Consider the following 26702-nt stretch of genomic DNA (forward strand, 5'->3'; position numbering starts at 1 on the left):
GAAGCCCCAAAAGCCACTAGACCCTGGCATTGCGGGGGTCAACCATTAATGGAAGCCAGCGTGGGACGAACCTTCCACAGGAGAAAAACAAGTGATGACCTGTCGGACCGCGTGACGGTGAAGTCACACCAGTCAGAGAGGAACCAAGGAAAGGACCGGTCTTTCACAGGCTTGACAACCCGGTCGATGGTGAGGTGGTTGTGGTAGTTCCAAGGTCTCTTTCAACCCCAACGGAGGCAGTGTCTCACTATGTAGCCCAGGCTGGCCTCAAACCCACAGAGAGTTGCCTGCTTCTGGGATCATGTTTGGTTTTCAAATGACTGGGAGCAGCATCCAGGGCCTGGTGCATGCCTGGGCCATGTCCCCAACCCAGTGAATGTCATTTCAAACAGTCACTATTTCTGAACACAAAGAGAAAACCTGGGGCAATGCCTTGGCAGAGGCAACTTTTTCTGTTACTAATCAGTGTGCAGAGAGAAATGATTCTGCACTGTGTACACGGGTATCAGTCCCCTGGGCTGTGGCTCCACACTCCAGGACCCCATGCTCGAGAAATGCACCACACTCTTCAGGGCACCCCAAGATCCTTCACGAAACAGAACTTTGGGTAGACCTCGGTGCCTGCAATGCAGGCTCAGTTACAGTTACCCACAAACTTAAAGTTACAGGGAACTGGGTGTTGTGGCCACTCCTTTAAGCCAGCGCTCATGAGTCAGAGGCAGGGGGAATCTCTGTGAGTTCCAGGCCAGCTGTGCTACATAGTAAGACCCTGTTTCAGAAGAGAAAAAAAGGTGGGGGCTACACAGACCTATGCTTGTAATCCCACCACTCAAGAAAGAGACAAGAGGATCAGGAGTCAAGGTCCCCCTGAGCTCAGTATGAACTTGGAGAAAGCCTGGGCTACCGAAGACCTTGTCTCAAAAACAAAACAAAGCAAGTCACCTGGAAGAGCCACGGCATGGGTGGCTGGGAATCGTATCGTGTGGTATCGCATGCCTGAGTCCCAGCACTGCAGAGCACCTTGGGGGAATCTGGGAAGCGCTGTCCCGATCCACACACCTTCACCTGACTGGGTAGCTCTCAGCTAGCGAGCTGTTTCCAAGGCTTTGCGCATGGCCTCCGGCCCTTCATTCTCGAAGGGACGCTCTGGGCTCTCAAAGTGCTGTGTAGCATCTCAGGCCTCCACCCACTGCATGTCAAGACCTCCCTGATTTGAGGTGGCCACACAGAACCCTGAATATGACCCAATGTCCCCTCATCAGTCACCCAGGCTAGAAGGTAACTTCACACCCAACTGTCAGTGGACCTGTTGTTATTCAGAGACAGCCTCGCTGCTAAGCGCTGCCTGTCCTGGAACTCACTATGTAGCCCAGGCCGGCTTCAAACCAAGGTGGCGTGGCGGGGTCAAGGGCCATTCCTTTTTGTCTTTCGATGACAACCTGACCTCACACTCACCTTGGCCCTCACAGCCTTCTTGATTGCACCAGGATTGTGCTCAGTCCATAAATCCCCGGTTGGGCACTGCAGGGAGCCTGCCCAAGGCTAGCTGCTACTGCACTCCTTTGGGAGGACAGTGGGAACATCCGGACCACAGCCCCAGTTCAGCCAACAGCCCCACATCCGCCAGCAGCAGAGGTGTACCACCCACACGCCTTAACATCATTGCCCCTAAATCTCCCACAGGAAGTTTCTAAAACAGCTATTGGAGCTTCGTGCACACCAAGATCTAAGCCTGTGGACCTCCGTCCCTGAGAGGAAGAAAGGTCCTTGCGGCCAAGGTGCTGGTCCATGTGCAATTAGACAGCAAACAGGTAGCGCCCCATTCCTTTTTGACTGGACCCCATTCCTCCCCTACCGCACAAACTCGTCCCCAACTGTACCCCATTCGTCCCCGACTGCTGCCCACTCCTCCCTGGCTCCTTCATAATGTACCCCACTCCCCTGACTGTACCCCACCCTTCTGTCACTCATCGCATGCCTCCTATCATCTGAATACACCCGACTCTTGTCTGACTTCACCCTATTCCTCCCTAAATGCACCCCATTCCTCTGACTGCACCCCACTCTTCCATGACCGCGCTCCAATCGTCCCTGGCTGCACCTCACTCCTCCCTGGCTGCACTGCCCCGTCCTCTCCGATGCAACCCACTCTTTTGTGCACCCCGATTCTCCTCAGCACGCGCAGCTCACCTGTCTCTAGCCGGTGTCTCAGCCGCCTCTCAGCCAAACGCACCGCGGGGCCTGGAGAGGGCTCTTCCACGGGGCGGGGCCTCCGCGATAAGGGCGGTGCCTCTGTAACATCAAGACCAATCAGAAGCCAGGATGGCGGAGGCTGGGGCCGGAGGCGGAGCTTTGGGCCGACAGCCTGGTAGGCTTAGCCTTGGGGAGTGGGGCGGGGCTTCGGGCGTGAGTGGGCGAGGCATACCCAGGAGTGGCACATCTAGAAGCCATTCGTGAACTTGAGGGCGGGGTTACGCTGCCTAAGATTGGCAAGAATGGTGCACTGGGAGGGGCCTCTCAGAAGAGGGGCTGCGTGACGTCAGGCCCGTGTTATGGTTTGGATTTGATTTTTTTTTTTGCGCTTATTTTATTGGTGTGTATTCATTGTGCAGTATAATGGGTTTCATTATGACGTTTTCACGCATGAGTATCACGTATTGTGGTAGTATCCACCCCCGCTGCCCATCGCTTTCGCACCTGCTTTAGAAAAACACCCGTGTGTGTACGGAACCCAAGCGGGAGAGCCAGGGGCAGGAGGCACGCCTGCCTGTGGTTTTCGAGGCTCGAGTTCGAATTCGAGGAGGGACCCAGGTTATGATGGCGCTAGTAACAATTTTTCATTTGCTTGTTTATTTCTGTATTATCTCTATTTTCTTCTCTATATTTGTTGAATTTTTTTTTAATTTTTGTAGTACTGAGCTTGTAGTACTCAACCAACCTCCCTCACCCTTCCTCACCCCCACCCCCACCCCCCACCCCACCCCCCGGCCAGGGTTTCTCTACATAACCCTGGCTGTCCTGCCACTTCCTCTGTAGACCAGGCCGTCCTCGAACTCACCGAGATCCATCTGCCTCTGCCTCCCGAGTGCTGGATTAAAGGTGTGCACCACAACCTCCCGGTCCCTCTTTTTTATTTTGAGAAAGAGTCACTAAACTGCCCAGGCTGACCTTAAACTCTCTGTGGAGACAAGACTGACTGCAAACCTCCTGTGTGCTGCGGTGGAACCAGGGAATCATGCCCCAGACGGAGCGCGGGTCTGCTTTGTCCCCGAGCTCCCCTGGAACTGTAGAAATGTCTGGGATGTCCCTGAGGGAAAGGCCGATGGGGGCCTCTCGGTGGGTGACCTCAGCTTTCTCTGGACTGACGTTCCCTGATTACCAGCTGCCAGTCTGCCCGCTGGGCCCCCTGGGATCCTGGCATCCCTGAAGCAACCGAGCGGTCACACACACAGGCTCGCGTTGTGCAGAGAAACCCAGGACCTTCCTGTCGCGTTCTTCCCTTCCAGACTGGAGCGCCCACCCAGGCTGTTCCCAGACCCTCAACAGGAACCACTGTAGAAGTCACCTGTTTGTGGCCCACCAGCTGATGTGGTTTAGATGCAGAGCTGGGCTTCATGACACTCACCTAATGTTCCAACACGTAGGAGAATGAGGAATGAGGACTGCCCCAGGTTTGAGGTCGGGTTGAGCTACGCCGTGAGTTTGAAGCCATTGAACCGCTGCAGGAGACCCTGTTTCAAAAACTAACTAATGCTCGAGAGATCGCTCAGAGATTGCGAGCTCTGGCTGCTCTTCCAGGTGGACTAGAGGTTCATTTCCCTGACCCACACGACAGCTCGCAAGTGTTTGTAACTCCAGTTCCAGGGGATCCGACATCCTCATGCAGACATACATATTCATAAATTAAAAATAAATAAATTAGCCGGGCGGTGGTGGCGCACGCCTTTAATCCCAGCACTCGGGAGGCAGAGGCAGGTGAATCTCTATGAGTTCGAGACCAGCCTGGTCTACAAGAGCTAGTTCCAGGACAGGCTCCAAAACCACAGAGAAACCCTGTCTCGAAAAAAACCAAAAAAAAAATATAATAATTAATTAATTAATAAACAAATAAATAAAAACACTAACAGAAGCCGGTGAAATGTCTCAACCGGGAAAGCATGTCCCACCAAGCCTGAGGACCCTGTTCAATTCCCACGACTCATAGGATGGACAGGAAGAACTGACTGTCACAAGTTGTCTGACTTCCACACACACATGCTAGAGCAAGCGTGCATAGTCGTGCACGTACGCACATAAATTTTCTAAAATGTATTTCACAAAAAATTACACATTTTTTGCATGCACTTCTAAGTAGACCCAGAAGGCAGGACTGCGCCAAGCTGCCACCAGAGGGAGCCCTAACAGCTATTGCCGTGGACACGCCCACTTTCCCAGGGGTTCAACTCCACCACTCTTCCATTTCCGTGACTTACTTTATTTTGTTTTTATTTTTTCCATAACGTGCTGATGTCTTGCCTCTGTGTACGTGTATGAGTGTGTGTGTGTCTGTGTCTGTGTGTGTGTGTGTGTGTGTGTGTGTGTGTGTGTACCGTGTTGTAGAAGGCCCACAGAGGTCAGAAAAGAGCATGGGATCCCTTGAGCCTGGGTGCTGGGAATGGAGCCCCAGTCGTCTAGAAAAGCAGCCAGTGCTCTTAACCATCTCTCCAGCCCCGTTTTAAGTTATTTTTTTAAGTGTCTCATTACGTAGTAGATCAGGCTGGCCTCAAACTCACAGACTGGCGGTGGCACGATCCACCCCTCTGTCTTCCTCCGAGTGCTGGGATTAAAGGTGTGGCTGCCACCACGTCAGACCGTTTCTATGATTCTTGTCATCTTTAAAAACCTTCGTCTGGGGCTGGAGAGATGGCTCAGTGGTTAAGAGCATTGCCTCATCTTCCAAAGGTCCTGAGTTCAATTCCCAGCAACCACATGGTGGCTCACAACCATCTGTAATGAGGTCTGGTGCCCTCTTCTGCCCTGTAGGCATACACACAGACAGAATATTATATACATAATAAGTAAATAAATATTTAAAAAAAAAAGTTCCTGTGGGTGGTGGTGGCACACGCCTCTAACCCCAGCACTCGGGAGGCAGAGGCAGGCAGATCTCCGAGTTTGAGGCCAGCCTGGTCTACAGAGAGAGTTCTAGCACAGCCAGGGCTACACAGAGAAATCCTGTCTGGAAAAACAAAAAGAAAAACAACAACAAAACATTATACCTCTCGAAAAGCCAAACCAAAATATTATACCAGGACCGGCAAGACACTCAGTGCATGGACGGACGGCAAAGTCTGAAGCCTGAGTCTAAGCTCCAGGGCCCACGTGTTGGAAGGAGAACACGGACTTCCATGTCTGACCAGCACACACATGATAAATGTTCAGACAAGTTACCATGGATGCCATGATGATGCTCACTGTCTCCTAGTGGTCAGGAAGCTGAGGCAGCAGGATCACTGTGAGTTCCAAGCCCGTACTAACATAAACTATAGGTTTTTTGTTTTCTTGTGTGTTTTTGTTTTTGTTGTTTTGTTTTTATTTTTCAAGACAGGGTTTCTCTGTAGCTCTGGAGCCTGTCCTGGAACTTGCTCTGTAGCCCAGGCTGGCCTCGAACTCAGAGATCCGCGTGCCTCTGCCTCCTGAGTGCTGGGGTTAAAGGTGTGCGCCACCACCACCCAGGCCGCCCTCTGATTCACTGCAAAGCTGGAGGGACTGGTCTGCTCCACCTCCAGCATTCACGTGTGTGCGTACATGTGCATGCCTGTGTGTGTGTGTGCGCACACCTGTGAACACCACATCATGCCCAGTTTTTCGGAACTAAAGATGGCACCCAGGGCTTCATGAATGCCAGGACAGTGAGCAACCTAGTGAGGTACAGCCATATTTGACAAAGCATATGAAAGAGAAATACGTTCTTTTATTCCAGTTCTGAGCATGGAGTATATGGCATCATACTATCTGGGCGGGGCTCCACCCTGACCACACCCCCAGCCCCTCACCCGGGAGTCTAGGCTCTGTCCTGCCCTTTTTCCTTTGTTCCTGTTTTTGTTGTTCTGTTTGAGGGTTTTGTTTCTATGTGCTTTTATGTTTACATACGTGTGTGTGCATGTGTGTTTGTGCACATGTGTGTGCATGTGTGCGGATATACATGTGCACACAGCAGAGGCCGGTGAGGGGGTGTCAGTGTCCTCCCCTTTCACTTTCTGCCTATTTCTTTGAGGCAGGGTCTTCCCCCCCTCCCCAAATGTTGGAATCAGAACTGATGGAGGAAGGTCATTGGTTAAAAAATAAAGAAGCTGCCTGGCCCTCATAGGTTAGAACATAGGTGGGTGGAGTAAACAGAACAGAATGCTGGGAGGAAGAGGAAGTGAGCTCAGACTCGATAGCTCTGCTCTCTGGGGCAGACGGGATGAAACTCCGACCCAGGATGGACGTAGGCTAGAATCTTCCCAGTAAGCGCACCTTGGGGTGCTACACACATTATTAGAAATGGGCTAGTCCAGGTGAGAGAGTTAGCCGAGAAGAGGCTAGATATGATGGGCCAAGCAGTGTTTAAAAGAATACAGTTTGTGTGTTGTTAGTTTGGGGCATGAGCTAGCCAGGCGACCAGGAGCTGGGGCGGCAGGAACACAGCCCGCAGCTCCTACTACAGAATTGCACCTGACGTGGTAGCAGCAATTTCTTGGGCATGCTCTGCTTGCTAGAGGCAAGCAAGTGCTCTCATCTAAGAGAGGCTTCCTGACTCAGCTTTAGCTGCAAAGCTTGAAGCTCTTTTAAGAGGTCCTGCCACGAAACACTTAAATGGTATTAATAAAAGCTGACAACATGCTTGTTTGTTTTCAGCTGTAGCAGGCAAAAAGTTGTGTTGTTTTAAAATGCGGGCTTTCTGGGCCGTCCTGCCAGGGCAAACTCTGACTGTTTGAGGCAGGAGGGCCGACTACAGAGAGAGGACTTTAGTGTTGTCTGCTGCAGCTTGCTTGCTGGCAGGGACCTTGAAACACCACAGAGTTGTGGCAATAAACATGGCTACAGCCGCCGGTACCTCCGCCATGAGGCTGGAAACCTAAGGAATGGGCTGGATCCAGCCATCAAAGCCATGGCTTTAGTCCTACTGATATTGTTTGGTAAATTAAAGACTCATGTGGTCAGAAAAAGAGAGATATACAGTAAAGAGAGATTCAAAGACAAAGAAAACTTTAAATGATTTACAGTGTGTTTAAAAATATATGCAGGCTAAAAGTTAAAGTTCTTAAAAGTAAAAAAAACAAAAATAAGGAAGTAGTTGGGTGTGGTAGTACACACCTTTAATCCCAACACTTGGGAGGCAGAGACAGAGGGATCTCTGAGAGTTCAAGGACAGCCTGGTCTACAGAGTTATTCCAGGACAAAGATATACAGAGAATATAAAATAAAAGTAAAAATAAACAAGATAGAGGTTAAAATAAAGCGCACAAAGATGGAAAATACACAGAGAATTTTGATACTGTATGCTATTATGCTCTGTTTGAATTGTTTGAATGCTGAGGAAGGAACAACAGCTGCTAAAAGATATTTGTTTATAAATGCTCCTGAACTAATCCAACATAGATATTTTGAAAATACCTTGACTTCAGAATTTGGATCTAAGGACATGATACTTTGGGAAAGAGATTCTTCTTTTGTTTTCACAGACGATGACACCCTGCGGATTGCTTCCATCCCAATATGGTATGATAGACCATGCCCTCCTGAAAGGTTGCTGTGAACACCTTCAAAAAATTACTTAACTCAATTGACGACTGAGATGAACCTAGCACACAGGTTATACCCTGAAATATCTGATTAACAGCGCCCCCATTCAGCAGGAAGCAGTTTGGAGAGAAAAAACTGCGTCCATGTTCCCAAATCTTGTTTATAAATGTTCTTTTACATTTAAAGGGGGATATGATATAGATATGAATAATTTGCATTGGTATGGATTTTAAGGTCAATTTTGTTATATGTATATGTATTTCTGATCTTTTTTTTTTTTTTTTTTTTTTTTTTTTAGTTTTTCGAGACAGGGTTTCTCTGTGGTTTTGGAGCCTGTCCTGGAACTAGCTCTTGTAGACCAGGCTGGACTTGAACTCACAGAGATTCGCCTGCCTCTGCCTCCCGAGTGCTGGGATTAAAGGCCTGCGCCACCAACGCCCGGCTGTATTTCTGATCTTGATTAAGGTATTGTGATTGTGTAGTTCATGTAAAAATGTAATGTATATAGGTTGTTAATAGATAATCATCTATAATAGTCAAGTTTGTAGTCATGTTAGTTAGATTTTCTAGATGTACATAGATATATTTTAGATAGGCATTCTTCATATCTTTCAAAAGATTATAGAATATGGTATTTTAAATGTTTTGAATAACTTAGTGGCGCACGCCTTTAATCCCAGCACTCAGGAGGCAAAGGCAGGCGGATCTCTGTGAGTTCGAGGCCAGCCTGGTCTACAAGAGCTAGTTCCGGGACAGGCACCAAAGCTACAGAGAAACCCTGTCTCGAAAAACCAAAAAAAAAGCCGGGCGATGGTGGCGCACGCCTTTAATCCCAGCACTCGGGAGGCAGAGGCAGGCGGATCTCTATGAGTTCGAGACCAGCCTGGTCTACAAAGCTAGTTCCAGGACAGGCTCCAAAGCCACAGAGAAACCCTGTCTCGAAAAACCAAAAAAAAAAATAAATAAATAACTTAGGACTTTTCATGACAATGAGACACGTCTGCTCCTGGCAGCACCAATCTACTTCAAGAAAAAGATGGGCATCAAACAAGATCCTTATGGAGTTTGATAGCCATTTGGGCAAGAAACTGCTCTTGCCTGGACTGTTGCATAAACTGGACACAGAGAACCCGCAGAGAGGACTACTGAACTTGCCTAAAGGTGAGATGATCTTTCGGGGTTCCTGATTCATGAAGGAGTCTGCGAGACATTCTGCAGGACACAGCAGATAGTGACTGAACTGACTTTGAAATTTCCTGCTTCATGGAAATGTCTGCTGGATACTATGGGCCTGTAGGCCGAAGATGGATGCCCCAACGGTACAGAGAAACTTTGGGTGACTGTCAAGGCAGCGAGATGTCTCTGTCATTTCTAGAGTTTGGAAGTTGCTTATTTCTTGTTTGCTTAGGTAATATTATATCCTTCTGGAGTCTTTGATGGAGTTAAAGAATATATAGATAGTTTAATTTTCTTTTGTTATGATAAAAGATAAAGTAGATGTAAATATTGTAACTGTAATTCTTGCTTGATAACTGCTTTGTAATATGTAATTTTGCTATGTTAAAGTGAAAGCCTTTCTTTTTTGTTTAAACAGAAAAAGGGGAAATGATGGAGGAAGCTGGTTATTGGTTAAAAAATAAAGAAGCTGCCAGGCCCTCATAGGTTAGAACATAGGTGGGTGGAGTAAACAGAACAGAATGCTGGGAGGAAGAGGAAGTGAGCTCAGATTCGATAGCTCTGCTCTCTGGGGCAGATGTGATGAACCTCCGACCCAGGATGGACGTAGGCTAGAATCTTCCCAGTAAGCGCACCTTGGGGTGCTACACACATTATTAGAAATGGGCTAGTCCAGGTGCGAGAGTTAGCCGAGAAGAGGCTAGATATGATGGGCCAAGCAGTGTTTAAAAGAATACAGTTTGTGTGTTGTTATTTTGGGGCATGAGCTAGCCAGGCGACCAGGAGCTGGGGCGGCAGGGACGCACGCAGCCCGCAGCTCCCACTACACAGAACCTCGTGATTTCTGCCCTAGACTGAAAGCAGGTTCTTTCTTCTAGGCTCCCTTGGCTGGGTTTCAGGAAGCCCGATTTGTTAAAGGGCTGCTTGGAGTTGACTTTGGCAGGAACAGTCACCGTTCTTAGCCTCCCTATGTGGCCTCGGGGATCAGAGGGAAGGATTGTGGGAGTAACCACACTCAGTGGCTCCAGCTGGTATACAGTGGTACCAACTACACAGTGAGCCCACGAGCTTTCCCAGCCTGCCCTGCGCAGAGACTGGGCAGGAAAGGTGGGTGCTCTCACTGACCCAGTAAGCTTCTTTGTGGTCTTGGGTGCCCCATCCATTACAACCCCCCATTTCCTCCATCTCCACCCCTGTCACCGGCCCTCCCCAGTGGTGCACAGAAGCCACGGCCACAGGGGAGGCAGGATCCACATGTTTATTGCGGAAGACAAGGTCTACAGCGAACGGTACACAGACCCCACGCGGGGCGGGGCTCCCACATGCGGGGGCAGGGGTGGGTCACAGCAAGCGAGGCCTGGCGGGGTCCCCAGCACCAGAGAAGCCTGGGCAGGTTGGCCGGCAGCCAGGGCGGGCTCCCGCCTCCCCTGCCACCCAGCCTGGTGGTTCCCAGGATGGGCAAGGCCAGCCAGGAGAGGCCTGGGGTGGCCCAGAGATTGTGCTATCAGGGTGTGTCCCTGAGAAAGGGCTGTGACCCCCTGTCCAGCCAGGAGCCGCTCCCCGGGCTAGGGAACAGGCAGCGGCTGTGGGGGCCCTGGCCTGGCTGGAGATCAGGGCTCGGCTACACTTAGACTCAGGCTTCAGGCTGTGATTCGCCCTGTGTGTAGGAGACAGAGACCCCACTGAGGTCGGGCCCCCCCTTGTCATACAGTTGCAGCTGTCTTTCTGCCTCTCTGGCCCTCTGTCTCTCTCTGTCTCTCTCTCTCACACACATATAACAGACGACCCAGCTTGCCCCAGCCTGGCCTGGCCTGCTGTCCCCGAGAGGTAAAGACCACACGCACTGAGGCCCAGTGCCAGCATCTCTGACTCTTGTTCCACAACACCAGATGACTGAGCCACAGGCCAGCTTGCCACAGCCTGGAACAGGACCTGGTGCTCCTCAGACAGCCAAACAGACAGGTTGTCAGATACACTGCTGCCCACTCCTGAAAACACAGTCCATACAGGAAGACCATGATGTATAGGTACCCTCCATAGCCACACACAGGCCGCTCTCCCCAGCCACCATCCGCACTGTGCTCTCGCTAAGGGCACAGAATGGCACAGAAACACTCCATCCCGAGACAAACACACACCCATCACACACACACAAAGTCACATGAACATAGGATTCTACAGTCACCCTCATGTGGGTGGGACACAGGCCCAGGAGCCAGGGCCACTCAAGTGTCCTGGACAGTCTCACAGATACCGCAGAGGCTCCAGGACTCAGGGCACATGCGAGGGACGGTCTCTGGGTATGAACAACCAGCGAAGGCGCTCAAGGTCTGTCAGGGCCCTGTGGCAGCAGGAACTGGTCCCACCGCCCCACACGGGGGCTTCACCAATGGGCTCTCGGCTGGGCACCCTTCCTCAGCACCCCAAACCCCAACTTGGGGTCACCGTTGAGGCACTACTGTCTCCGTAGAAGGCCAGTGTCCAGATGGGTAGCCTCTAGGCAGCCATCCCACGTCCAGGCTCTGGTCCCCTTGTGCCTCTGCGGAGGACAGTCCTGGGCTTGTGCTGTGGGTGTCTGCTGCTCCAGGGGTGGCGCTTGGGGCTGGCAGGGCATTGCTGCAGGCTCTGTTTATTGCCTGGTGGCCTGAGGCCCAGCCCGTGGGCCCATCCACCCTGGTGTGCTGCAGGAGAGGACTGGGTGTGTTCTGGACCCAGGGAAGGGTTCAGGTCAGGGGTCACAGGGAACAGACAGGACCAGGTGAAGGAAATAAGATGTGAGAAAAGAGGTCACAGTGATAGAATGTGGGGAACAGGGTGTGGGTGTGACTGGGAACACCCTTGGAAAGGGACAGAGACTAAGAGGCAAGGCAGCCTCTCTGGTCCTTGCTGGAATGTGGGGTACAGATAGAACGGGGGGGCGTGGACAGAGAGAAAGAGGGAGGTGTCAGCAAGGGTTGGTAGCGGATGGAGGTGTGAAGGGACTGGGGTGGAGCTCAACCCTACTGTGGGCTGATAGTGTGGGAAGAGAGATGGAGGAAGCCGTGGAGAAGGAAGAAGAGGAGGGAGGGTAAGAGGAAGAATGGAATGGGAGGGAAGGGAGGGAAGAAGGAGGGAGGAGGAGAACAGGGGGGAAGGAAGGAGGGCAGGGAGAAGTCGGAAGAAGAAGGGGAGGAGTAGGAAGAGGGAGGGGAGGAGCAGAAGGAGAGAGGGGAGGAGGGAGAGGGAGGGGAGAAGGGGAGTAGATAGAAGGAGCAAGAGAAGGAGGGAAGGAGGAGAAAGGGGGGAGGGAGGGAAAGAGGGGGGGAGGGGAGCAGGAGCCCTGGAGGCCCTAGCCGGTTCTGGCCGGCTCACATGAGCGCGCACTTGCCCTTGATGCGGTCAGCCCTCTTCTGCTTGCTGGAGCGCTTGCCGTCCACGCTGAGGCTGACGCTGCGGCGCGTCTCAAGCGTCAGCAGCTCCTGGAACAGCTCCTTCACGTTGTAGTTCATCTTGGCCGAGGTCTCCATGAAGGCGCACTTCCACTCCTGTGCCACGGCCTGCGCTTCGCGGGTGTGCACCTCCCGCTGCGTCTCGTCGCACTTGTTCCCCACCAGCATAATGGGGATGTCCTCCACGCTGCCCTTGATCTGCACGATCAGCTTGTAGATGGGGCTCAGCTCGTCCAGCGATTGCTTGCTGGTCACCGAGAACACCAGGATGAAGGCGTGGCCCTTGGAGATGGACAGCCGCTGCATGGCGGGGAACTGGTGGCTGCCGGTCGTGTCCGTGATCTGCAGTGTGCACACGCTCTTGTCACAGCTGATCACCTGTCGGTACGTGTCCTCTATGGTAGGGATGTAGGTGTCACGGAACGTCCCCTTCACAAAGCGGAGCACCAGCGAGCTCTTGCCCACGCCGCCTGCACCGAACACAACCACCCGGTAGTCGTTGCTCTGTTCCGGCATCTTCTCCGAAGCCGGCTGGGCGCACAGGGCCGGCTGCTAGAACCCCAGACCGACCCTGTTGGAGAAGGACAGTGAGACGTGGGAAGCCACCTGGACCCAGGATAGCCTTCTGTCCCAGCTGTCAGGACGCAGAGGTGTTGGTCCCTCCCGCATCCCACCCAAGTGTCTCCCAGGTAGCTCTCCCGGATGCCCCTGCTGACTCTGCAGGGGAACTTGCTGCCAACCCCTCAGCTCCAAGGCCCAGAGGTCCCAAGGGGACTCTGAGTTTGGAGACAGTGCTGTTGAGACCAGGAAACGCTCACACTCGGCACAGGTTCAGGGTCCCACTTCAGGCCTGGCTTCCACCCAGCTCCTGCTCCACACCAGTGCAAACGACTCAGAACCTCAGCCTTGTCTTCTTCCTGCCCTATCCTTATATGTAACAGACCCTGTCTCAAAGAACTCAAGGTGGGGTGCTAGAGAGGTAATTTGAAGGTTAAAGTACTGGCTGATCTTGCAGAGAACCCAAGTTCAGTTCCCAGCACCCACATGGCAGTTCACAACCCTCTGTGGCCCGACGCCCTGTTCTGGCTTCTGCAGGTACTGCACACATATACAGGAGAACAATGAAGAAAAAGAATCCCGTTGTGAAAATCAGCTGTGGTGAGACCAGAGCTGGAGAGACTGAGGCAGGGGGATAATGAATTCTGGGCCACTCTCTGGGCTACAGAGTGAGACTCTGTCTAAAAAACAACAGCAAAAATTAACGTCATTGTGGTGGCATACACTTTTAGACCGAGCGCTGAGATTAAAGGTGTGCGCCACTACTGCCTGTCACTCGGGAGGCAGAGGCAGGCGGATCTCTGAGTTGGAGTTCAGCCTGGTTTACAGAGCGAGTTCCAGGACAGCCAGGACTGTTACACAGAGAAACCCTATCTCGAAAAACCAAAAACAAACAACAAAAGCAAACAAACATCAGAACCAGAAAACTGCCATCTCCACCAACAAGAAGCCCAAAAGCACAGTGGGGGCCTCAGCTCTTGATGTCCTGAAGACAGGCTTCGGGCCTGGCCCTGGGGACTGGCCCCGGGAAAGGGCTTCTCTGCTTCATAAGTGGCTGTCACTGACATCCAGGAATCAGATGTGTAAATCCTGACCCCGAGTCCCTGGAAGCAACTTCTGGGACATGGGGACTCCCAGCCCAGGCCAAGCGGGACTCCCTGTTCCCTAGATCTGTGCCTTGGGCCCTGCTCAGGCTGCTGTGTGCTTAACGTGACTCCCAGCCAGGGATTCCTTGGGGTTTCTCTCCTGTCTTTCCTCAGAGCACAGCGTGGACACTTCTGAAGTCTGGAGGTGAGGAAGAATGTGGAGGGCAGCATGCGGAAGGCCTGTCCCCGCCATGACTGTCCCTCATCAAGACCCCTTTTTCTCTTCCTCAGTGTGTGCGTGTGGGGAAAGTCCCAAGGACAGCACCAGAGTCAGACCCTGGGAGTGTGACGCAGGAAAGTGACAGTGTCCTTGGAATTCAGTTTCCCTCCTGTGAGCTGGGAGCCCAACCTAGGATAGCTCACAGGGATATGGCTGGGGACAGTGCCTGGGGCCCAGTCTCTGACAAGTCTCCACAGTCACAGTGACCAGGTCCTCCGTGGGGTCTGAGAGGACATTCAGGGCCACCAAAGGCACCGGATGCCAGGACAGAACCCTGGTGACACATCCCAAAATCTTCTCAAGCTGGAGACGAACTCAAACGGTACCCAGACTCTACCCAAGGCACTTCTTGGCCCGGGAGGAGCTGGGAGGGGCCGGCCTGGGGCTGCCCTGGGTCCAGCTAACTTCACATTTCTCTCCTGGCTAACTAGAGCAGTGCACTCAGTGACGCCATCCCCACTGGCCTGAGGGCATCGAAGGTGGCAAATGCAGGTGGGGTCTGCACCTCCCAGTGCCTCCCTTCCCGGTGGTGGGGACCGAGGGCCCAGTGCCCCGGAGGGATGGCCACCAGAGAGGTCCTGAGGTCTCGGTTCCCCAAATAGAAGGGTCCTGTACAATCCAGGTCTTGCTCCTTTGGGGACAGGGGAGAGGGCTTTTGCTCAAGGTCATGTGAGCTGGGAGGTGGCACGTCTCAGAGGGACTCAAAGCTGGGCCTGGCTCAGCTGTTGTGCCCTGGGGGCTCTGAGGAGCTTGGCCACCCTGTCTGAGTCACCCCAGGCCTGGGCCAGCCTGGCCAAAACCCCTTCTCCTGTCCACAGGACAGCAACACAGCGCCCTGGTACCCTGAAGCCACCTCAGGTGCAAGAAGCCTTGGCCAGGGGAGGGTCTGGGGGCGGGGTTGCTGACTAATGGGGGTGACTGACCTAGGGGCTGCAGACTGAGGAGGGGCCATGATGGAAAACAGGCAGTTTTAGGGACTCAAAGGAAGGGGGTGCTCCCTGGGAGTCAGGAGGGGACTGACCAGAGAGGAGTCCTGAGAGGGGCTTGGTCGCGAGGGCGCAGGGCTCTGTGGGTGGCGGTGAGGGACCTGGGCCTCAGCGGGCAGATCGCAGAGGGCATGGATGAGGGGACAAGGCCCGCAGGGGTCCAGGGCGATGCTCTGCGTGGCCAGGCAGGGGTGGGGCGACCGGGAGCTGTCCATGGTGGCTACAGGACGACCGGGGACACGCAGGACCTGGCGCGGTGACCTGGGAGGGTGGGCCGGAACAAAGGGATCATGGTGGCCTGGGGACCCCTCCCCACCCTCGGTGGCCGCGGCCGCCCTGCCGCCTACCTGGGCCGCTGTGGTCCCCGTCTGCGCTGCTGTCCGCGCCGCCGCAGTCCCGATGTCCCCGCCCCAGCCGCGCTCCGCCCCGCCCGCCCCGCCCGCCGGGACCCGGGCCCGGGCCCTTGCAGCCCAAGGTCACCGCCAAGCCCGCCCTGGGTGTCCATCAGCCGCCGGGGGGCAAGCCGAGCGCTCGGCATCCGGACATCCACACCCACCCGATCCACGTGGCTACCTGCACCCCAGGAGACACGGGTGGGTGACAGGACCCACCATGTGCGGTCCTGGAGCCACGATGGACGGTGTTTGGGGGTCACCCAAACTGCAAAAGAGAGAACTGAGGATGGGGCGTGCGTGGTCCAGGTCGGATCAGCGAGGCGCTGAGGATGGGGGTGGGGGGCGGTGCATGGTCCAGGTCGGATCAGCCAGACGCAGAGGGTGATGGAATAAGATGTCAGTCAGACTGGAGAGGTGGAGGCAGGGGGACAGTTGTGAGTTTAAAGACAATCTGGGCTACAGAGTAGAGGACTCCTGGGGCAGGGGCGAGGGGGGGAGGCTGGGGGGCGGGGATGGAAGCAAAGGAGAGACAGAGAGACTAAAAGGCAAAACAGCACAAAGAAACCCGTCACAGGGTAGAGGCTCTGCTTGTCTGGCAGCCCTGGGGTCCATTCCCAGCACCGTAGGCACAGGCAGTGTGGTGCCGGCCTGTCGGCAGCATTGGAGACAGCAGGAGAACCAGGAGTCCAGAATCAGACTCAGCTACAGAGACTGCCTCAAACGAACAAAGAAGAAAAGAGAAAAAGATAAAACCCCATTGTTCTTCTGGTATGTAGTTCAGGGTAGAGCATTTGCCCAACATGCTGAGGCCCTGTCTCCACGCCCACATCGCAGGAAAACGGAGCAGAACTTTACTTTGTTGGACCAGCAAGAGGGCTCGGCTGAGAAAGGGGCTCGCTGCCAAGCCTGATAGCCGGAGTTGGATCTCTGGGACTCACTTGGTGGGTGGAGAGAGCCAGTCCCAAATTGTTCTCTGACCTCAGCACACACACAGAAAAACTGATAAATAAAATGTAATTTAAATTTTATTTTAAAATCTGCTGGGGGTGGCCTTTAATCCTAGCACTCTGGAGGAAGGCAGGTGGATCTCTGTGAGTTTGGGGACAGCCTGGTCCACAAAGCGAGTTCCAGGACAGCCAGGGGTACATTTAGAGAAAACCTCTCAAAAGAAAAAGAAAAAAAGAAAGAGAGAGAGAAAGAAAGAAAAGAAAATGTTTTGTTTGCGACATGGTCTTGCTCTGTAGATTAGGCTGGTCCTCCTACTACTGGGATGGAAACTGTGTGCCCTGGGGCTCCACTTAGCCCATCTTAAGACTGCCCTCTGCTCTGTCTCCCCCACCCCACCCACCTCCTCCTTCCCCTCCTCAGTTCTTTTGTTGGCGTTTTGTTTTCCGAGCAGGATTTCTTTATGCTGCTCTGACTGTCCTGGAACTGTTCTGTAGCCCAGGCTGGCCTCAAATTCACAGAGATCCGCCTGCCTCTGCCTCCTGGGCACTGGGGTTAAAGGTGTGTGCCGCCACCACCCGGCTCTCTCCTCAATTCTAACGTGGCTCCTTCTTCCTGGGTCATAGTCCAGTTTGGTGTGTGTGTTCAAGGATCTCATGGTCGCCGGGCGGTGGTGGCACACGCCTTTAATCCCAGCACTTGGGAGGCAGAGACAGGCAGATCTCTGTGAGTTCGAGACCAGCCTGGTCTACAAGAGCTAGTTCCAGGACAGGCTCCAAAACCACAGAGAAACCCTGTCTCGAAAAACCAAAAAAAAAAAAAAAAAAAAGGATCTCATGGTCCAGTTCTCTTTTTCCTGTATGTGCCTCAACCTGGGCTGCCTAGAGCTAAGAATTCACCTCCCTCCTACCCTTGCACTGCGGGGACCCTCAGACGGTGTCTCCGTTCCTCCTACCCTGAGTCCAGAGATGGGAAGTAAAACCTCTGTCCCACAGAAGCACCCCTAGCAACTCCTGCCATCACCCCTCAGTAGCTGGGAACAAACCCAGAGTGGCCCCCTTTCTCAGGCGCTGGGCATGGAGGAGAGGGAGGCTTGGGGTGAGCAGTCAAGCTTCCTCTGTCTGGGCTCCTGGCTACCTGGCTTCCCAAAGAGACCAATAGTGAGCGCTAAGCCCAGCTCTGGCCGGCTCCCTGGCTCCTTCAAGTACCAGCCCAGGCTGACTCACACGGTGGTGCCTGTCCACACACTGATGCTATTTATAGACGCCAGGCCAGGCTCTGGGATCAGGAGCCACTGGAGACAGGCTCGGTTCCTGCCTCCTCCCACAGCAGGGCTCTGTGGCTGGCTGGGGCATGGGGTACTGCGCTCTGCCCCACCTTGCAGAGCTGTGTAGGGCAGGTATCTGGGCACAGGAGCTCAGGAGCCCCAGAGGCTAAGCAGCCCACACCACAGTCTGGAATTCTAGCCTGCCTACCAAGCCCTGCTCTGCCCCCACCAGCAGAAGGGGCTGCAGAAAGGGCCTGGGGAGACTGCTCAACCATGAAGTGTTTACCAACAGGACCTGAAAAAGATGGGTCCTCAGAACCCAAATCTACCTAGCAGCATGGTTCGACCCTGCCAGGGCAGCACCAGGGAGGCTGAGGCATTGCAACGGCGAGGCCCCCTTCCCGCGCTGACGCAGCCTGAAACATCAAGGAGGGGAAGGGCAGTGGGTAGCTCAGCGGTTAGTGCCGGCCGCTCTCAGAAGACATGGTGCCTCACAACCATCTGTTACTCCTGACGCTACCTTCAGACCTCTGCAGGCACTGCACAGACACACACACCAGCCACACAAAGAAAATCCCAAAATACATGGACTGGCATTTTGGAGTCCAGTATTTTGTCTGTTTGAGACAGTAGCTAGACGTGCTGCCCCGACCAGCCTGGACTCTGTGGAGACGGATGATGTCATCTCCTGGTCTCCGTGGGGACTAGAGACACATGTGCAAAGACAACATGAGTGCAAAACACCCACTCACAAAAACAAAACAAACAAATAATAGTTCAAATCCTTATTTTATTTTTTTTCTTTATATTTTATGTGCCTTGGTGTTTTGCCTGCATGTATATATGTGTGAGGGTGTTAAATTCTCTGGAACTGCCATGCGGGTGCTGGGAATCAAACCCGGGTCCTCTGGAAGAGCAGCCAGTGCTCTAACCACTGAGCCATCGCTCCAGCCCCGCTTATTGTATTTTTTGAGACAGTGCTCACTTTGTAGATCAGGCTGGCCTGGAATGCTGGGATTAGTCATGGATATTACTCCCGGTTTAAAAACTATTTTCTTAGCTGGGTGGTTATGGTGCACCCCTTTAATCCCAGCACTCAGGAGGCAGAGGCAGGCGGATCTCTGTGAGTTCGAGGTCAGCCTGGTCTACAGAGTGAGTTCCAGGACAGCCAGGGCTACAAAGAGAAACCCTGTCTCAAAACAAAAACAAAGTAATCCCCCCCAAAAAAACCATTTTTTTACATGGGGGGAGCACACACCTGTGCCTGCACAGGTGCCACTGAGCACCTGTAGGAGCAGGACAATTGGCAGGGGTCAGTTCTGTCACCATAGACAAGTCTGTCTCAGGCGTGGTGACAACCCCCCCTTGCCCACTGAGTTCTTTATCAGCCTTGTCTCTTGACTTTTCTTCCGTTTGTGGGGACAGTGCCTGATACTGATGTGTTCATTTCATTTCTTTCAGCTGAATGGCAGCTTCCTAAGTTCACGGGGGCATGGGGACAACGTACACGCGTGTCCCCTCCCCTGGAAGACTCAGTGAGACATCTGGGACACGTTTGTCCCAAATCAGGGAGCTCCTGGGTAAGGGTGGGTAGAGTCTGGAGACACCCAGAAGGCCCCAGCCCCCATGGGGGAACCCAGACTGAGGTGCTGGCCCCCTGCAGCAGCGAGAGAGGCAGGGCGCCAGGAACTGACTGCTGATCTCGCCCGCCGCACTATTAACTTCTGTTAGCGGAACACAAACAAGCCCTGAGAGGCTGGCATGTTATTACAGATCAGCAGTGAAGCTGGGCCGCCCGCCCCACCCTCTCCTCACATCCTGCTTTCTCCCTCCTGTGTCCCCACAGGAGGCGGTGTGTGGGGGTGGCCATGGGTGGTACCACCTCTCCAGTCATACCTGTGCGGTCAGAGGGACCACCCCGGCGAGGGGTCACTGTGGTGCCAGGCAGGATGCTCACCCTGCTTCTTTGCACTCCAATATGAGATGTGACTGGTTTCACTGACACAAGCTCCCGACCGTGACCTGCTCAAGTCCTGGTCCACAGCACGAGGAGCCCGAGGGCCTCGTGAGTTCCCAGGCCCACTTCTTTGCCCACTACACACGTGGCCAGGCAGGCCTGAGGAGTGATGGCGGGTGTCTCCTGAGCCTGGGATCCCCACCCCCCCAAGGATGCTGCTACCTGCACCCGAAGGTCTGTAGGGGAGGCAGAAGCTCCCACAGTTGCCAGGGAGCTGGTGCTTGGGATGATTCTCAGAGACTCAGAGGACTGATGGGGAGGGGACCAGGTCCATGGTGACAGGCACTCAGGCTTGCTGGTGTTCCCAGGGGCAGAGCAGTTGGTGCTGGGGAGAGGGTCCCACTTAATGTAGTCATAGGGGGTACAGTCTTCCTGCTGGGATGGTCAGACAGGGATCAGGCGCGTCCTACTCGGTATTGTCTTTTGTCACCTACGCCCACACCTGCGCTGGCACGGTGGCTCCATGGGGCTCACCTGGGCTCAAGGGAAGGTGTGGAACACTTAGAAGTCCCACGGGTGTTACGCGGAGGGTGGAAGAAAAGCACCGGGGGAGTGCCAGGTGGCACTGTGGGCGTGTCCCCACACCTGCAGGGACGGGGTTAGACTTCATGGTCTCAACAGGTGGTCCCTCACGCCGATGTCTGGAAGTGCCATGTGAACCCTGACTTATTACAGCACTGAGGTGGCCCAGGCCCTGGGGCTCTGGGGACACTGCCTAAGGCCCTGTTGTCCCCAAGGCCCTGTTCTTTGTACCTCATATCTTCTGAGTAGGACCCAGGCAGGGGGTCACCTTGCCATGGTGACGGGGCACTAGGTAGGAGTCTGACACCCAGCCACCAAGGGGACAATGTTGAGGTGGCGCCTTGTGGACAGAGCCAAGGTCACAAAAAGGGGTAGGCTGTGCCAGCCTTATGTCCCCAGAGGAAGAGTTCTCACTCAGGTTGTCCCAGGATGCTGGTGTTGCCATGGCGACAGGCACCATGGTTGCTAGGAGCTGAGTTCCTGCCTGCATCCTGGGAGTCTCCCCTTGTGTCTTCTGGAGACCCCAGTGGTGAGGACGTAACTCAGACCACCAAGCCACTCTCCACGTCCCACTCCCTCCCAGGAGACTACACGCTTGGCCCTGGAGTCGCAGCCCCCATCCACTCTGGGAGCAAGAGTGGGTTCCTGAGGGCCCGGCCAGCGCTGGGCTGTCCCCTGGGAAGAAGTTCCTTGCTCATTTGATGCACCTGTCACATGGCATGCTGGAGCAACCGGAAAAACTCGGGTGACAATGGCGGGCAGGGCCTGGGCTACACAGAACATGTTGGGAACATGGGGTGGAGGGTGCAGCGGCTCCCCACGCTCCATCCCTGGTGGCTCAGCAGTGTCGGCAGGGACAGGTGGAGTGACGGGGACATGAGGTGACATGGCCACACGGCTTTGGTAAAGAACTTTAAGACTTCTTTTGAAAGCATTATCAGTGGGTGGAGTGCGGGAAGCCCCGTGTGGGCCGTCGCCCTGGAGTGTGGCTGGCGCAGGACGTGACCTGTGTCCTGTGGAAACCCACAGCTCGGGTGGGCAGAAGGTGACAGGCAGGCAAGTGCCGTCACCACTTGAGGAAGACCATGCCGGCCAGGACGGCGTAGCCCAACACGAGGAACAGCACCTTGAGCAGCTGCTCGCTCCTCTCCTCCAGCTCCTTGGCCAGGATTTCCAGGAAGGTGACGAACAGGAAGGTGCCACCGGCCAGGCCCTGCAGCAGCGCTGAGGCCACACTGCTGCCCACGCTGCGGGCGCTCTCGATGCCCAGGCCCAGCCCGATGCCCACGGGGATCATGGCGCTCACGGTCACTGCCAGCTTGGCTGCGTCCCTCAGCGGCACTGCACTGCGGGCCATACTGATGCCCAGGGCCACGGCCACCAGCGTCTCGTGGACAGCCACACCCACAAACAGGCTGACCACACGCTCACCCTCTTCCTGCAGCCCCAGCGCCAGGCCCTCGAACACCGAGTGTGCCGACAGCGCGAATACCAGGCTGAGCAGCCGCAGCGGGCCGGGGCGTCCTAGCTCCCGCAGCCGCAGCCCTGCACCATGTGTGTGTGCTGTGGGCTCGGGGTACAGCCCGCGGCTGCGGCCGCCCGCACCCACAAACGGGCTCTCATACTCTGAGTCGCTTCCGGCATCCGAGCCTGCGTTGAAGGTCTCCAGGTCAATGAAAGGTGGCCGCTCCCGGCGGAAGGTCAGCACCAGCTGCTCCACAAACACGGTGAGGAAAAAGCCCACCATCATGAGCGTCTCGGCCAGCGGGTAGTCTGTGCTGATGTGGCCCAGGCTCAGCACCTGCCGCAGCTGCGGGAACAGGGCTGAGTCAGCTGCAGGCCTCTCATTCCAGGCAGGGGACCCTCGGAAGGCGCTCAAGGGCAGCCTGGGCTGTGTGGAGACCCTGCCTGAAGGAGTCACTCGTGTGTGCCATGCAGAGCTGGTGTGGTGGCAGGCAACAAAAGACACAGCCCAGGTCACACCAAGGCTGAAACCCAGGGGGCCCATGCCTGAGCATTTCCTCGCTCACGTTCCGACACCAGCACCGCCAAAAACAAAGCGTTTTTAGGAAAAAAAAAGGGGGTGGGGGAGATGGCGAGACAGCCCAAGGGTGATGGTACTTTCAGCCAAGTCTGATATTCTGAGTTCAAATTCATGGGACCCACTGACTCCAGAAAGCCTCTGGCATCCACATGCACTGGCACACACACAGTAAATACTCAATTACCCGAGACACACATGCAAAGCTGCCCTCCGCCCTCCTGGGCTGCTGCAGCCATGGGACAGGGCACCCTCTTCCCTCCCAGCAATGGATCCGGCCACAAGAGGCAGCGTCTGTGAACTGTGCTTGCGGTGAGGTGTCGGTGGGCAGGGACTAGCAAGGGACGCGTGGGGCCTACCCCTAATGCGGTGAGGTGTCGGTGGACAGGGACTAGCAAGGCCACTGCACAAGTTCAGGCCTGGAGGAGGGGAAGGTACCTGAGGGCTGGGCGAGGCCAGGTCACCGCAGCCACACACTCACTGACAAAGAAAGTGGCCACCATAGCTTGTGGTTCAGAAGGCAGAAGCTGGCCCTTATGGGCTGGGGCTTCGCAGAAAGAGCCAAGCCCCCCCACGCCCCGGAGGAGAACACCCCAGCCCAGGACTTCCTGAGCTCACTGTGGCCTTGAAAGAGACAGCCCAGGCTGCAGGACTGAATCCCCAAGTCGCTGATGGTGAGGCAGCTGCTGGAAGGCCACGCCTACCCAGGCCCTTCTGTGAGACAATCCTTCACATGTGCCCAGCAGGGAGCCCTCACTAGCCCTCCATCCAGCCCGCCTGCAGGGTCTCACCTTGTCTCTCACTGCGGGCAGCAGTGCGTTGAAACACGTGGCCAGGAAGACACCACCCCCGAAGGTGTTACACAGAGAGAGGACCTTTTTCGAGCGGTGCGCCTTCTCGAAGTCGGCCTCAATGACCTTCACGGGCAACAGCGAGCCCAGCAGCATGAAGAAGAACATACCCACCATGCAGAGGAGCTTCGCCACCAGGAGCTTAGTCATGGTGGCCACCAGGGTCACGCCGGTCACCGCAGGGCCAAACCACACATGGAGTCACACACCAGAGCTTCAGAAGCTACCGGCCCCAGCCGCAGGGCTGGGGGCTCATGGCTCTGCCCGGCAGCTGTGAGGACAACGGCAGCCACATTAGCCATGGGAGTCACTAACCGGTCAGCCATGCTCGATTCACAGGTGGTTCCTGAGACGCTGCCTCCAAAACCAAGATGGTGAGGGGCTGAGGACAACACATGCGCACACACATGCAGACCCACATGCAGACACCATGCAGACTCACACACACTCACTCACATGTGCACACATGTGTGTGCGCACTCACATGCACACATGCATACACACATGCACACTCACATGTACACACATGCAGACATAATGCAGACTCACACATTCACATTCACATGTGCACACATGCGCACACACACATGCACACATGCAGACACACACTCACACACACTCACGCAGGAAACATGAAACTGAATACTATTTAGCATCTGGCCCCTGCTGCCATGTGCCTGGTAACTACCTTGGCTGAGTGGCTTCTGTGCTGTGCACAGGTACAGAATGCTCCCATCGGTCCCAGGACACGCTCAGGGCACTCTCTGGGGTACTGCTGCCCTAACAAGGGACTCAGTCTGTTACCAGGAGGTTAGGCCTCAGCTCACCTCTCACCAGCTTGCCTGTCTTGAACGACAGGCCTGTACCAGCCCCAGGGCCTCTGCACAGACCACTCCCTTTATTCTGGAAGTTGGAACAGCCTCCTCTAGACACCTAAGCCACACTCCCGACTGGACCCCTGGTACCCACCTCGAGGCCTGGTGCAGAGCAGGCGTGAGGTGATAGCTGGCTGAGCGGATGTGGTGGCCAAAGTGTAGGCTGCTCCTATGTGACTCTGTAGATCCTGTCTCACAAAACATCAACACCGTTGTCCTGGCTGCTGACCGCACAGTCCCCAGCTCGCCTGCTTCAGTCAGGGCCTTCCCAGGGCCCTGTCCAGCCCCACCCCCTTCCTACGGCACCAAAAGGAACTCTATATACTTGGAGTTGTCCTGGTACCTTGATGACCAGGACGTGGTGCACACACATTGACCCAGTCAGGAGTTCTGGACTCAAGTGCGAGATCCTGCCCCAGTGTGTAAACAGAGGCTGGGAAGGATGGCAATGGTTAGGGCACCGGCTGCACCCACAGCTCTGGGAAACTGATGCCCCCTTCTGGTCACATATGGGATGCACAGACACGAATGCAGAGAACACCCATTGTTTATGAGTGAAGAAAGATCAATGAAGACACCGACACGGATGTCCGGACATGCGCACTCTCACAAAACGACCAATTACAAACTGTGCTGGGCCAGCCGGGGCGGCGCACACCTTTAATCCCAGCACATGGGAGGCAGAGACAGGCGGATCTCTGAGTTTGAAGTCAGCCAGGTCTACAGAGTGAGATCCAGGACATGTACAAATCTCAGTACAAGGGACAATGAGGTGGGAGAATTACCACCAAGTTTGAGATCAGCCTGGAAAACTCAGCAAGACCCTAATTCAAAATAAAATAATAAACCATAAAATTCAGTTAAAAATGAGATAAAATAATGAAACAAAGCTCAAAGTGTAAATAAAGGTGGCACACCAAGTCTAAGGACCCGGGAAGACCCTGAGAGACGCGAGGAAGAGAGAGAATGGATCCTGCACGTTGTCCTGACTTTGCACACACCACCCTCCACAACAAATATGCACACTCCTTTAATCCCAGCACTCTGGAGGCAGAGGCAGGCTGATCTCTGAGTTTAAAGTCAGCCTGCTCTAGGTAGAGAGTTAAGTTCCAGGGCAGCCTGGGCTACGTAGGGAGACCCTGTCTCCAAAAGAAAAATAATTAAATGAAAAAATAATAAAATAGGAGCTGGAGAGATGGCTTAGCAGTTCAGAATGCCTGCATTCCACCCAGCCCCAGGGGATCCGACCCCTTTTCTCGCCACTGCACACATGTGATGTACATACAGACAGGCACACACCCATATACAAAATAATTTGAAAACGAATTTCTTTTAAAGAAAATAACGAAATAAAATTAAGTAAGGTAAGATGAAATAAGGTAAGGCTAAAATTAACTTCGATTTTAAAATATCAAAAATGAATGATATAATTAAGAAAACTTTTAAAAAACCGAAAACAAATAGACACCCATCCCTTAAAGACCTTCCCACCGTGAACACAAGGCCTAGCGTATACAACAGGCACCCAACAAATGCCTGCTGTGTGTGGATGGCCCAGAGGCCGTGCGGGCTGAGAATTGCTCGGGCAGCCGCTCCCTGGGGCCGACGGGGCGGGGTGGGGGCCGACGAGCTCCTTCTCTCGCTGAGCACTTATTGAGCGCCTACTGTGTGCCCCGCGCAGCCGCGCTCCGGAGCGCGGCCCCTGCGGCCCCGCCCCGGCCCGCCCCGGCCCGCCCCGAGCCCCTCGTACCTCCGCCAGGTCCCAGAGCCTCCGGCCGGTGCCGCCCGCCGCCAACCGCCGCGCCGTCCGGACCCCGCCGCAGCGGACCGGCCGAGACCCCCGGGGCTGCAAGGCGCTGCCCACGCCCCGCCCACGCGAGCGTCTATTGGACGCTGTCAGCGCCACTCGACAGTCCTCTGATTCTATTGGCCCTCCCTGCTGCCAATCGCTCTGCAACGCCTACCTGCCCCGGAAAGCAGTCCCCCTCCCGGCTATGAATGCAACTACCAAATGCTTCCGACAGGAAACAGGAACGTGGACATATAGTTCCGGAAGGAGCTGCTTCCGGGAGCTGTCCAGGGGGGCATGGTGCTGAATGCCTGTGATTGATAGCGATTTCCTACAGATAATGAAACTTTCTTGAAGTCCCTCATGATGACTTAAGAGGATACATGAGTCCACCAAATATCTGTTGACAGCAGGCATAAATCCAAGCTCAAGAGATCTGTGCCCCGTAACAACCACAGTTAATGACAAGGTACTCCCTCTCACACACCTGCAGCCAAGAACTGTCTTCTGAAATGGCGTGACACCTGAACAGACTATAGATGCCAACAACATGGGCACTATACCTTATTACCTTTTTCTTTTTTCCTTTTTTTTGTTGTTGTTCAAGACAGGGTTTCTCTGTGTAGTCCTGGTTTTCCTGGAACTCACTCTGTAGGCAGGCACGTCTCAAGCTCAGAGATCCTCCTGCCTCTTCTTCCAGAGTGAACAAAGCTGTGTGCC

The 26702-nt window shown here is 54.5% G+C and overlaps 3 protein-coding genes across 3 annotated transcripts in view; all 3 read right to left on the reverse strand.

Moving 5' to 3' along the window:
- LOC130876591 (guanine nucleotide-binding protein G(I)/G(S)/G(O) subunit gamma-7) overlaps positions 1-2282 on the reverse strand; it is a 59155-nt gene extending 56873 nt beyond the window's left edge. The window contains exon 1 of the mRNA XM_057773206.1: positions 2191-2282. The gene's annotated coding sequence lies outside the window, so the exon portion shown is untranslated. The remainder of the gene's footprint in view (positions 1-2190) is intronic.
- A 7913-nt stretch (positions 2283-10195) lies between these two features.
- LOC130875954 (GTP-binding protein Di-Ras1) lies at positions 10196-16018 on the reverse strand. The gene is made up of 2 exons (XM_057772298.1): positions 15628-16018; positions 10196-12942 (listed from the first exon to the last, which is right to left on the reverse strand). Exon 2 carries the CDS (start codon positions 12885-12887, stop codon positions 12291-12293), a length of 597 nt encoding a protein of 198 aa, XP_057628281.1. The 5' UTR covers positions 12888-12942; positions 15628-16018; the 3' UTR covers positions 10196-12290.
- Positions 16019-18707: 2689 nt separating this feature from the next.
- Positions 18708-26064, reverse strand: LOC130876290 (zinc transporter ZIP3). The gene is made up of 4 exons (XM_057772815.1): positions 25944-26064; positions 24288-24381; positions 23259-23589; positions 18708-22236 (listed from the first exon to the last, which is right to left on the reverse strand). Exons 3-4 carry the CDS (start codon positions 23466-23468, stop codon positions 21493-21495), a joined length of 954 nt encoding a protein of 317 aa, XP_057628798.1. The 5' UTR covers positions 23469-23589; positions 24288-24381; positions 25944-26064; the 3' UTR covers positions 18708-21492.
- Positions 26065-26702: the final 638 nt, after the last annotated feature.

This window comes from Chionomys nivalis, chromosome 6 (genome assembly GCF_950005125.1).
Source record: "Chionomys nivalis chromosome 6, mChiNiv1.1, whole genome shotgun sequence".
NCBI lineage: Eukaryota > Metazoa > Chordata > Mammalia > Rodentia > Cricetidae > Chionomys > Chionomys nivalis.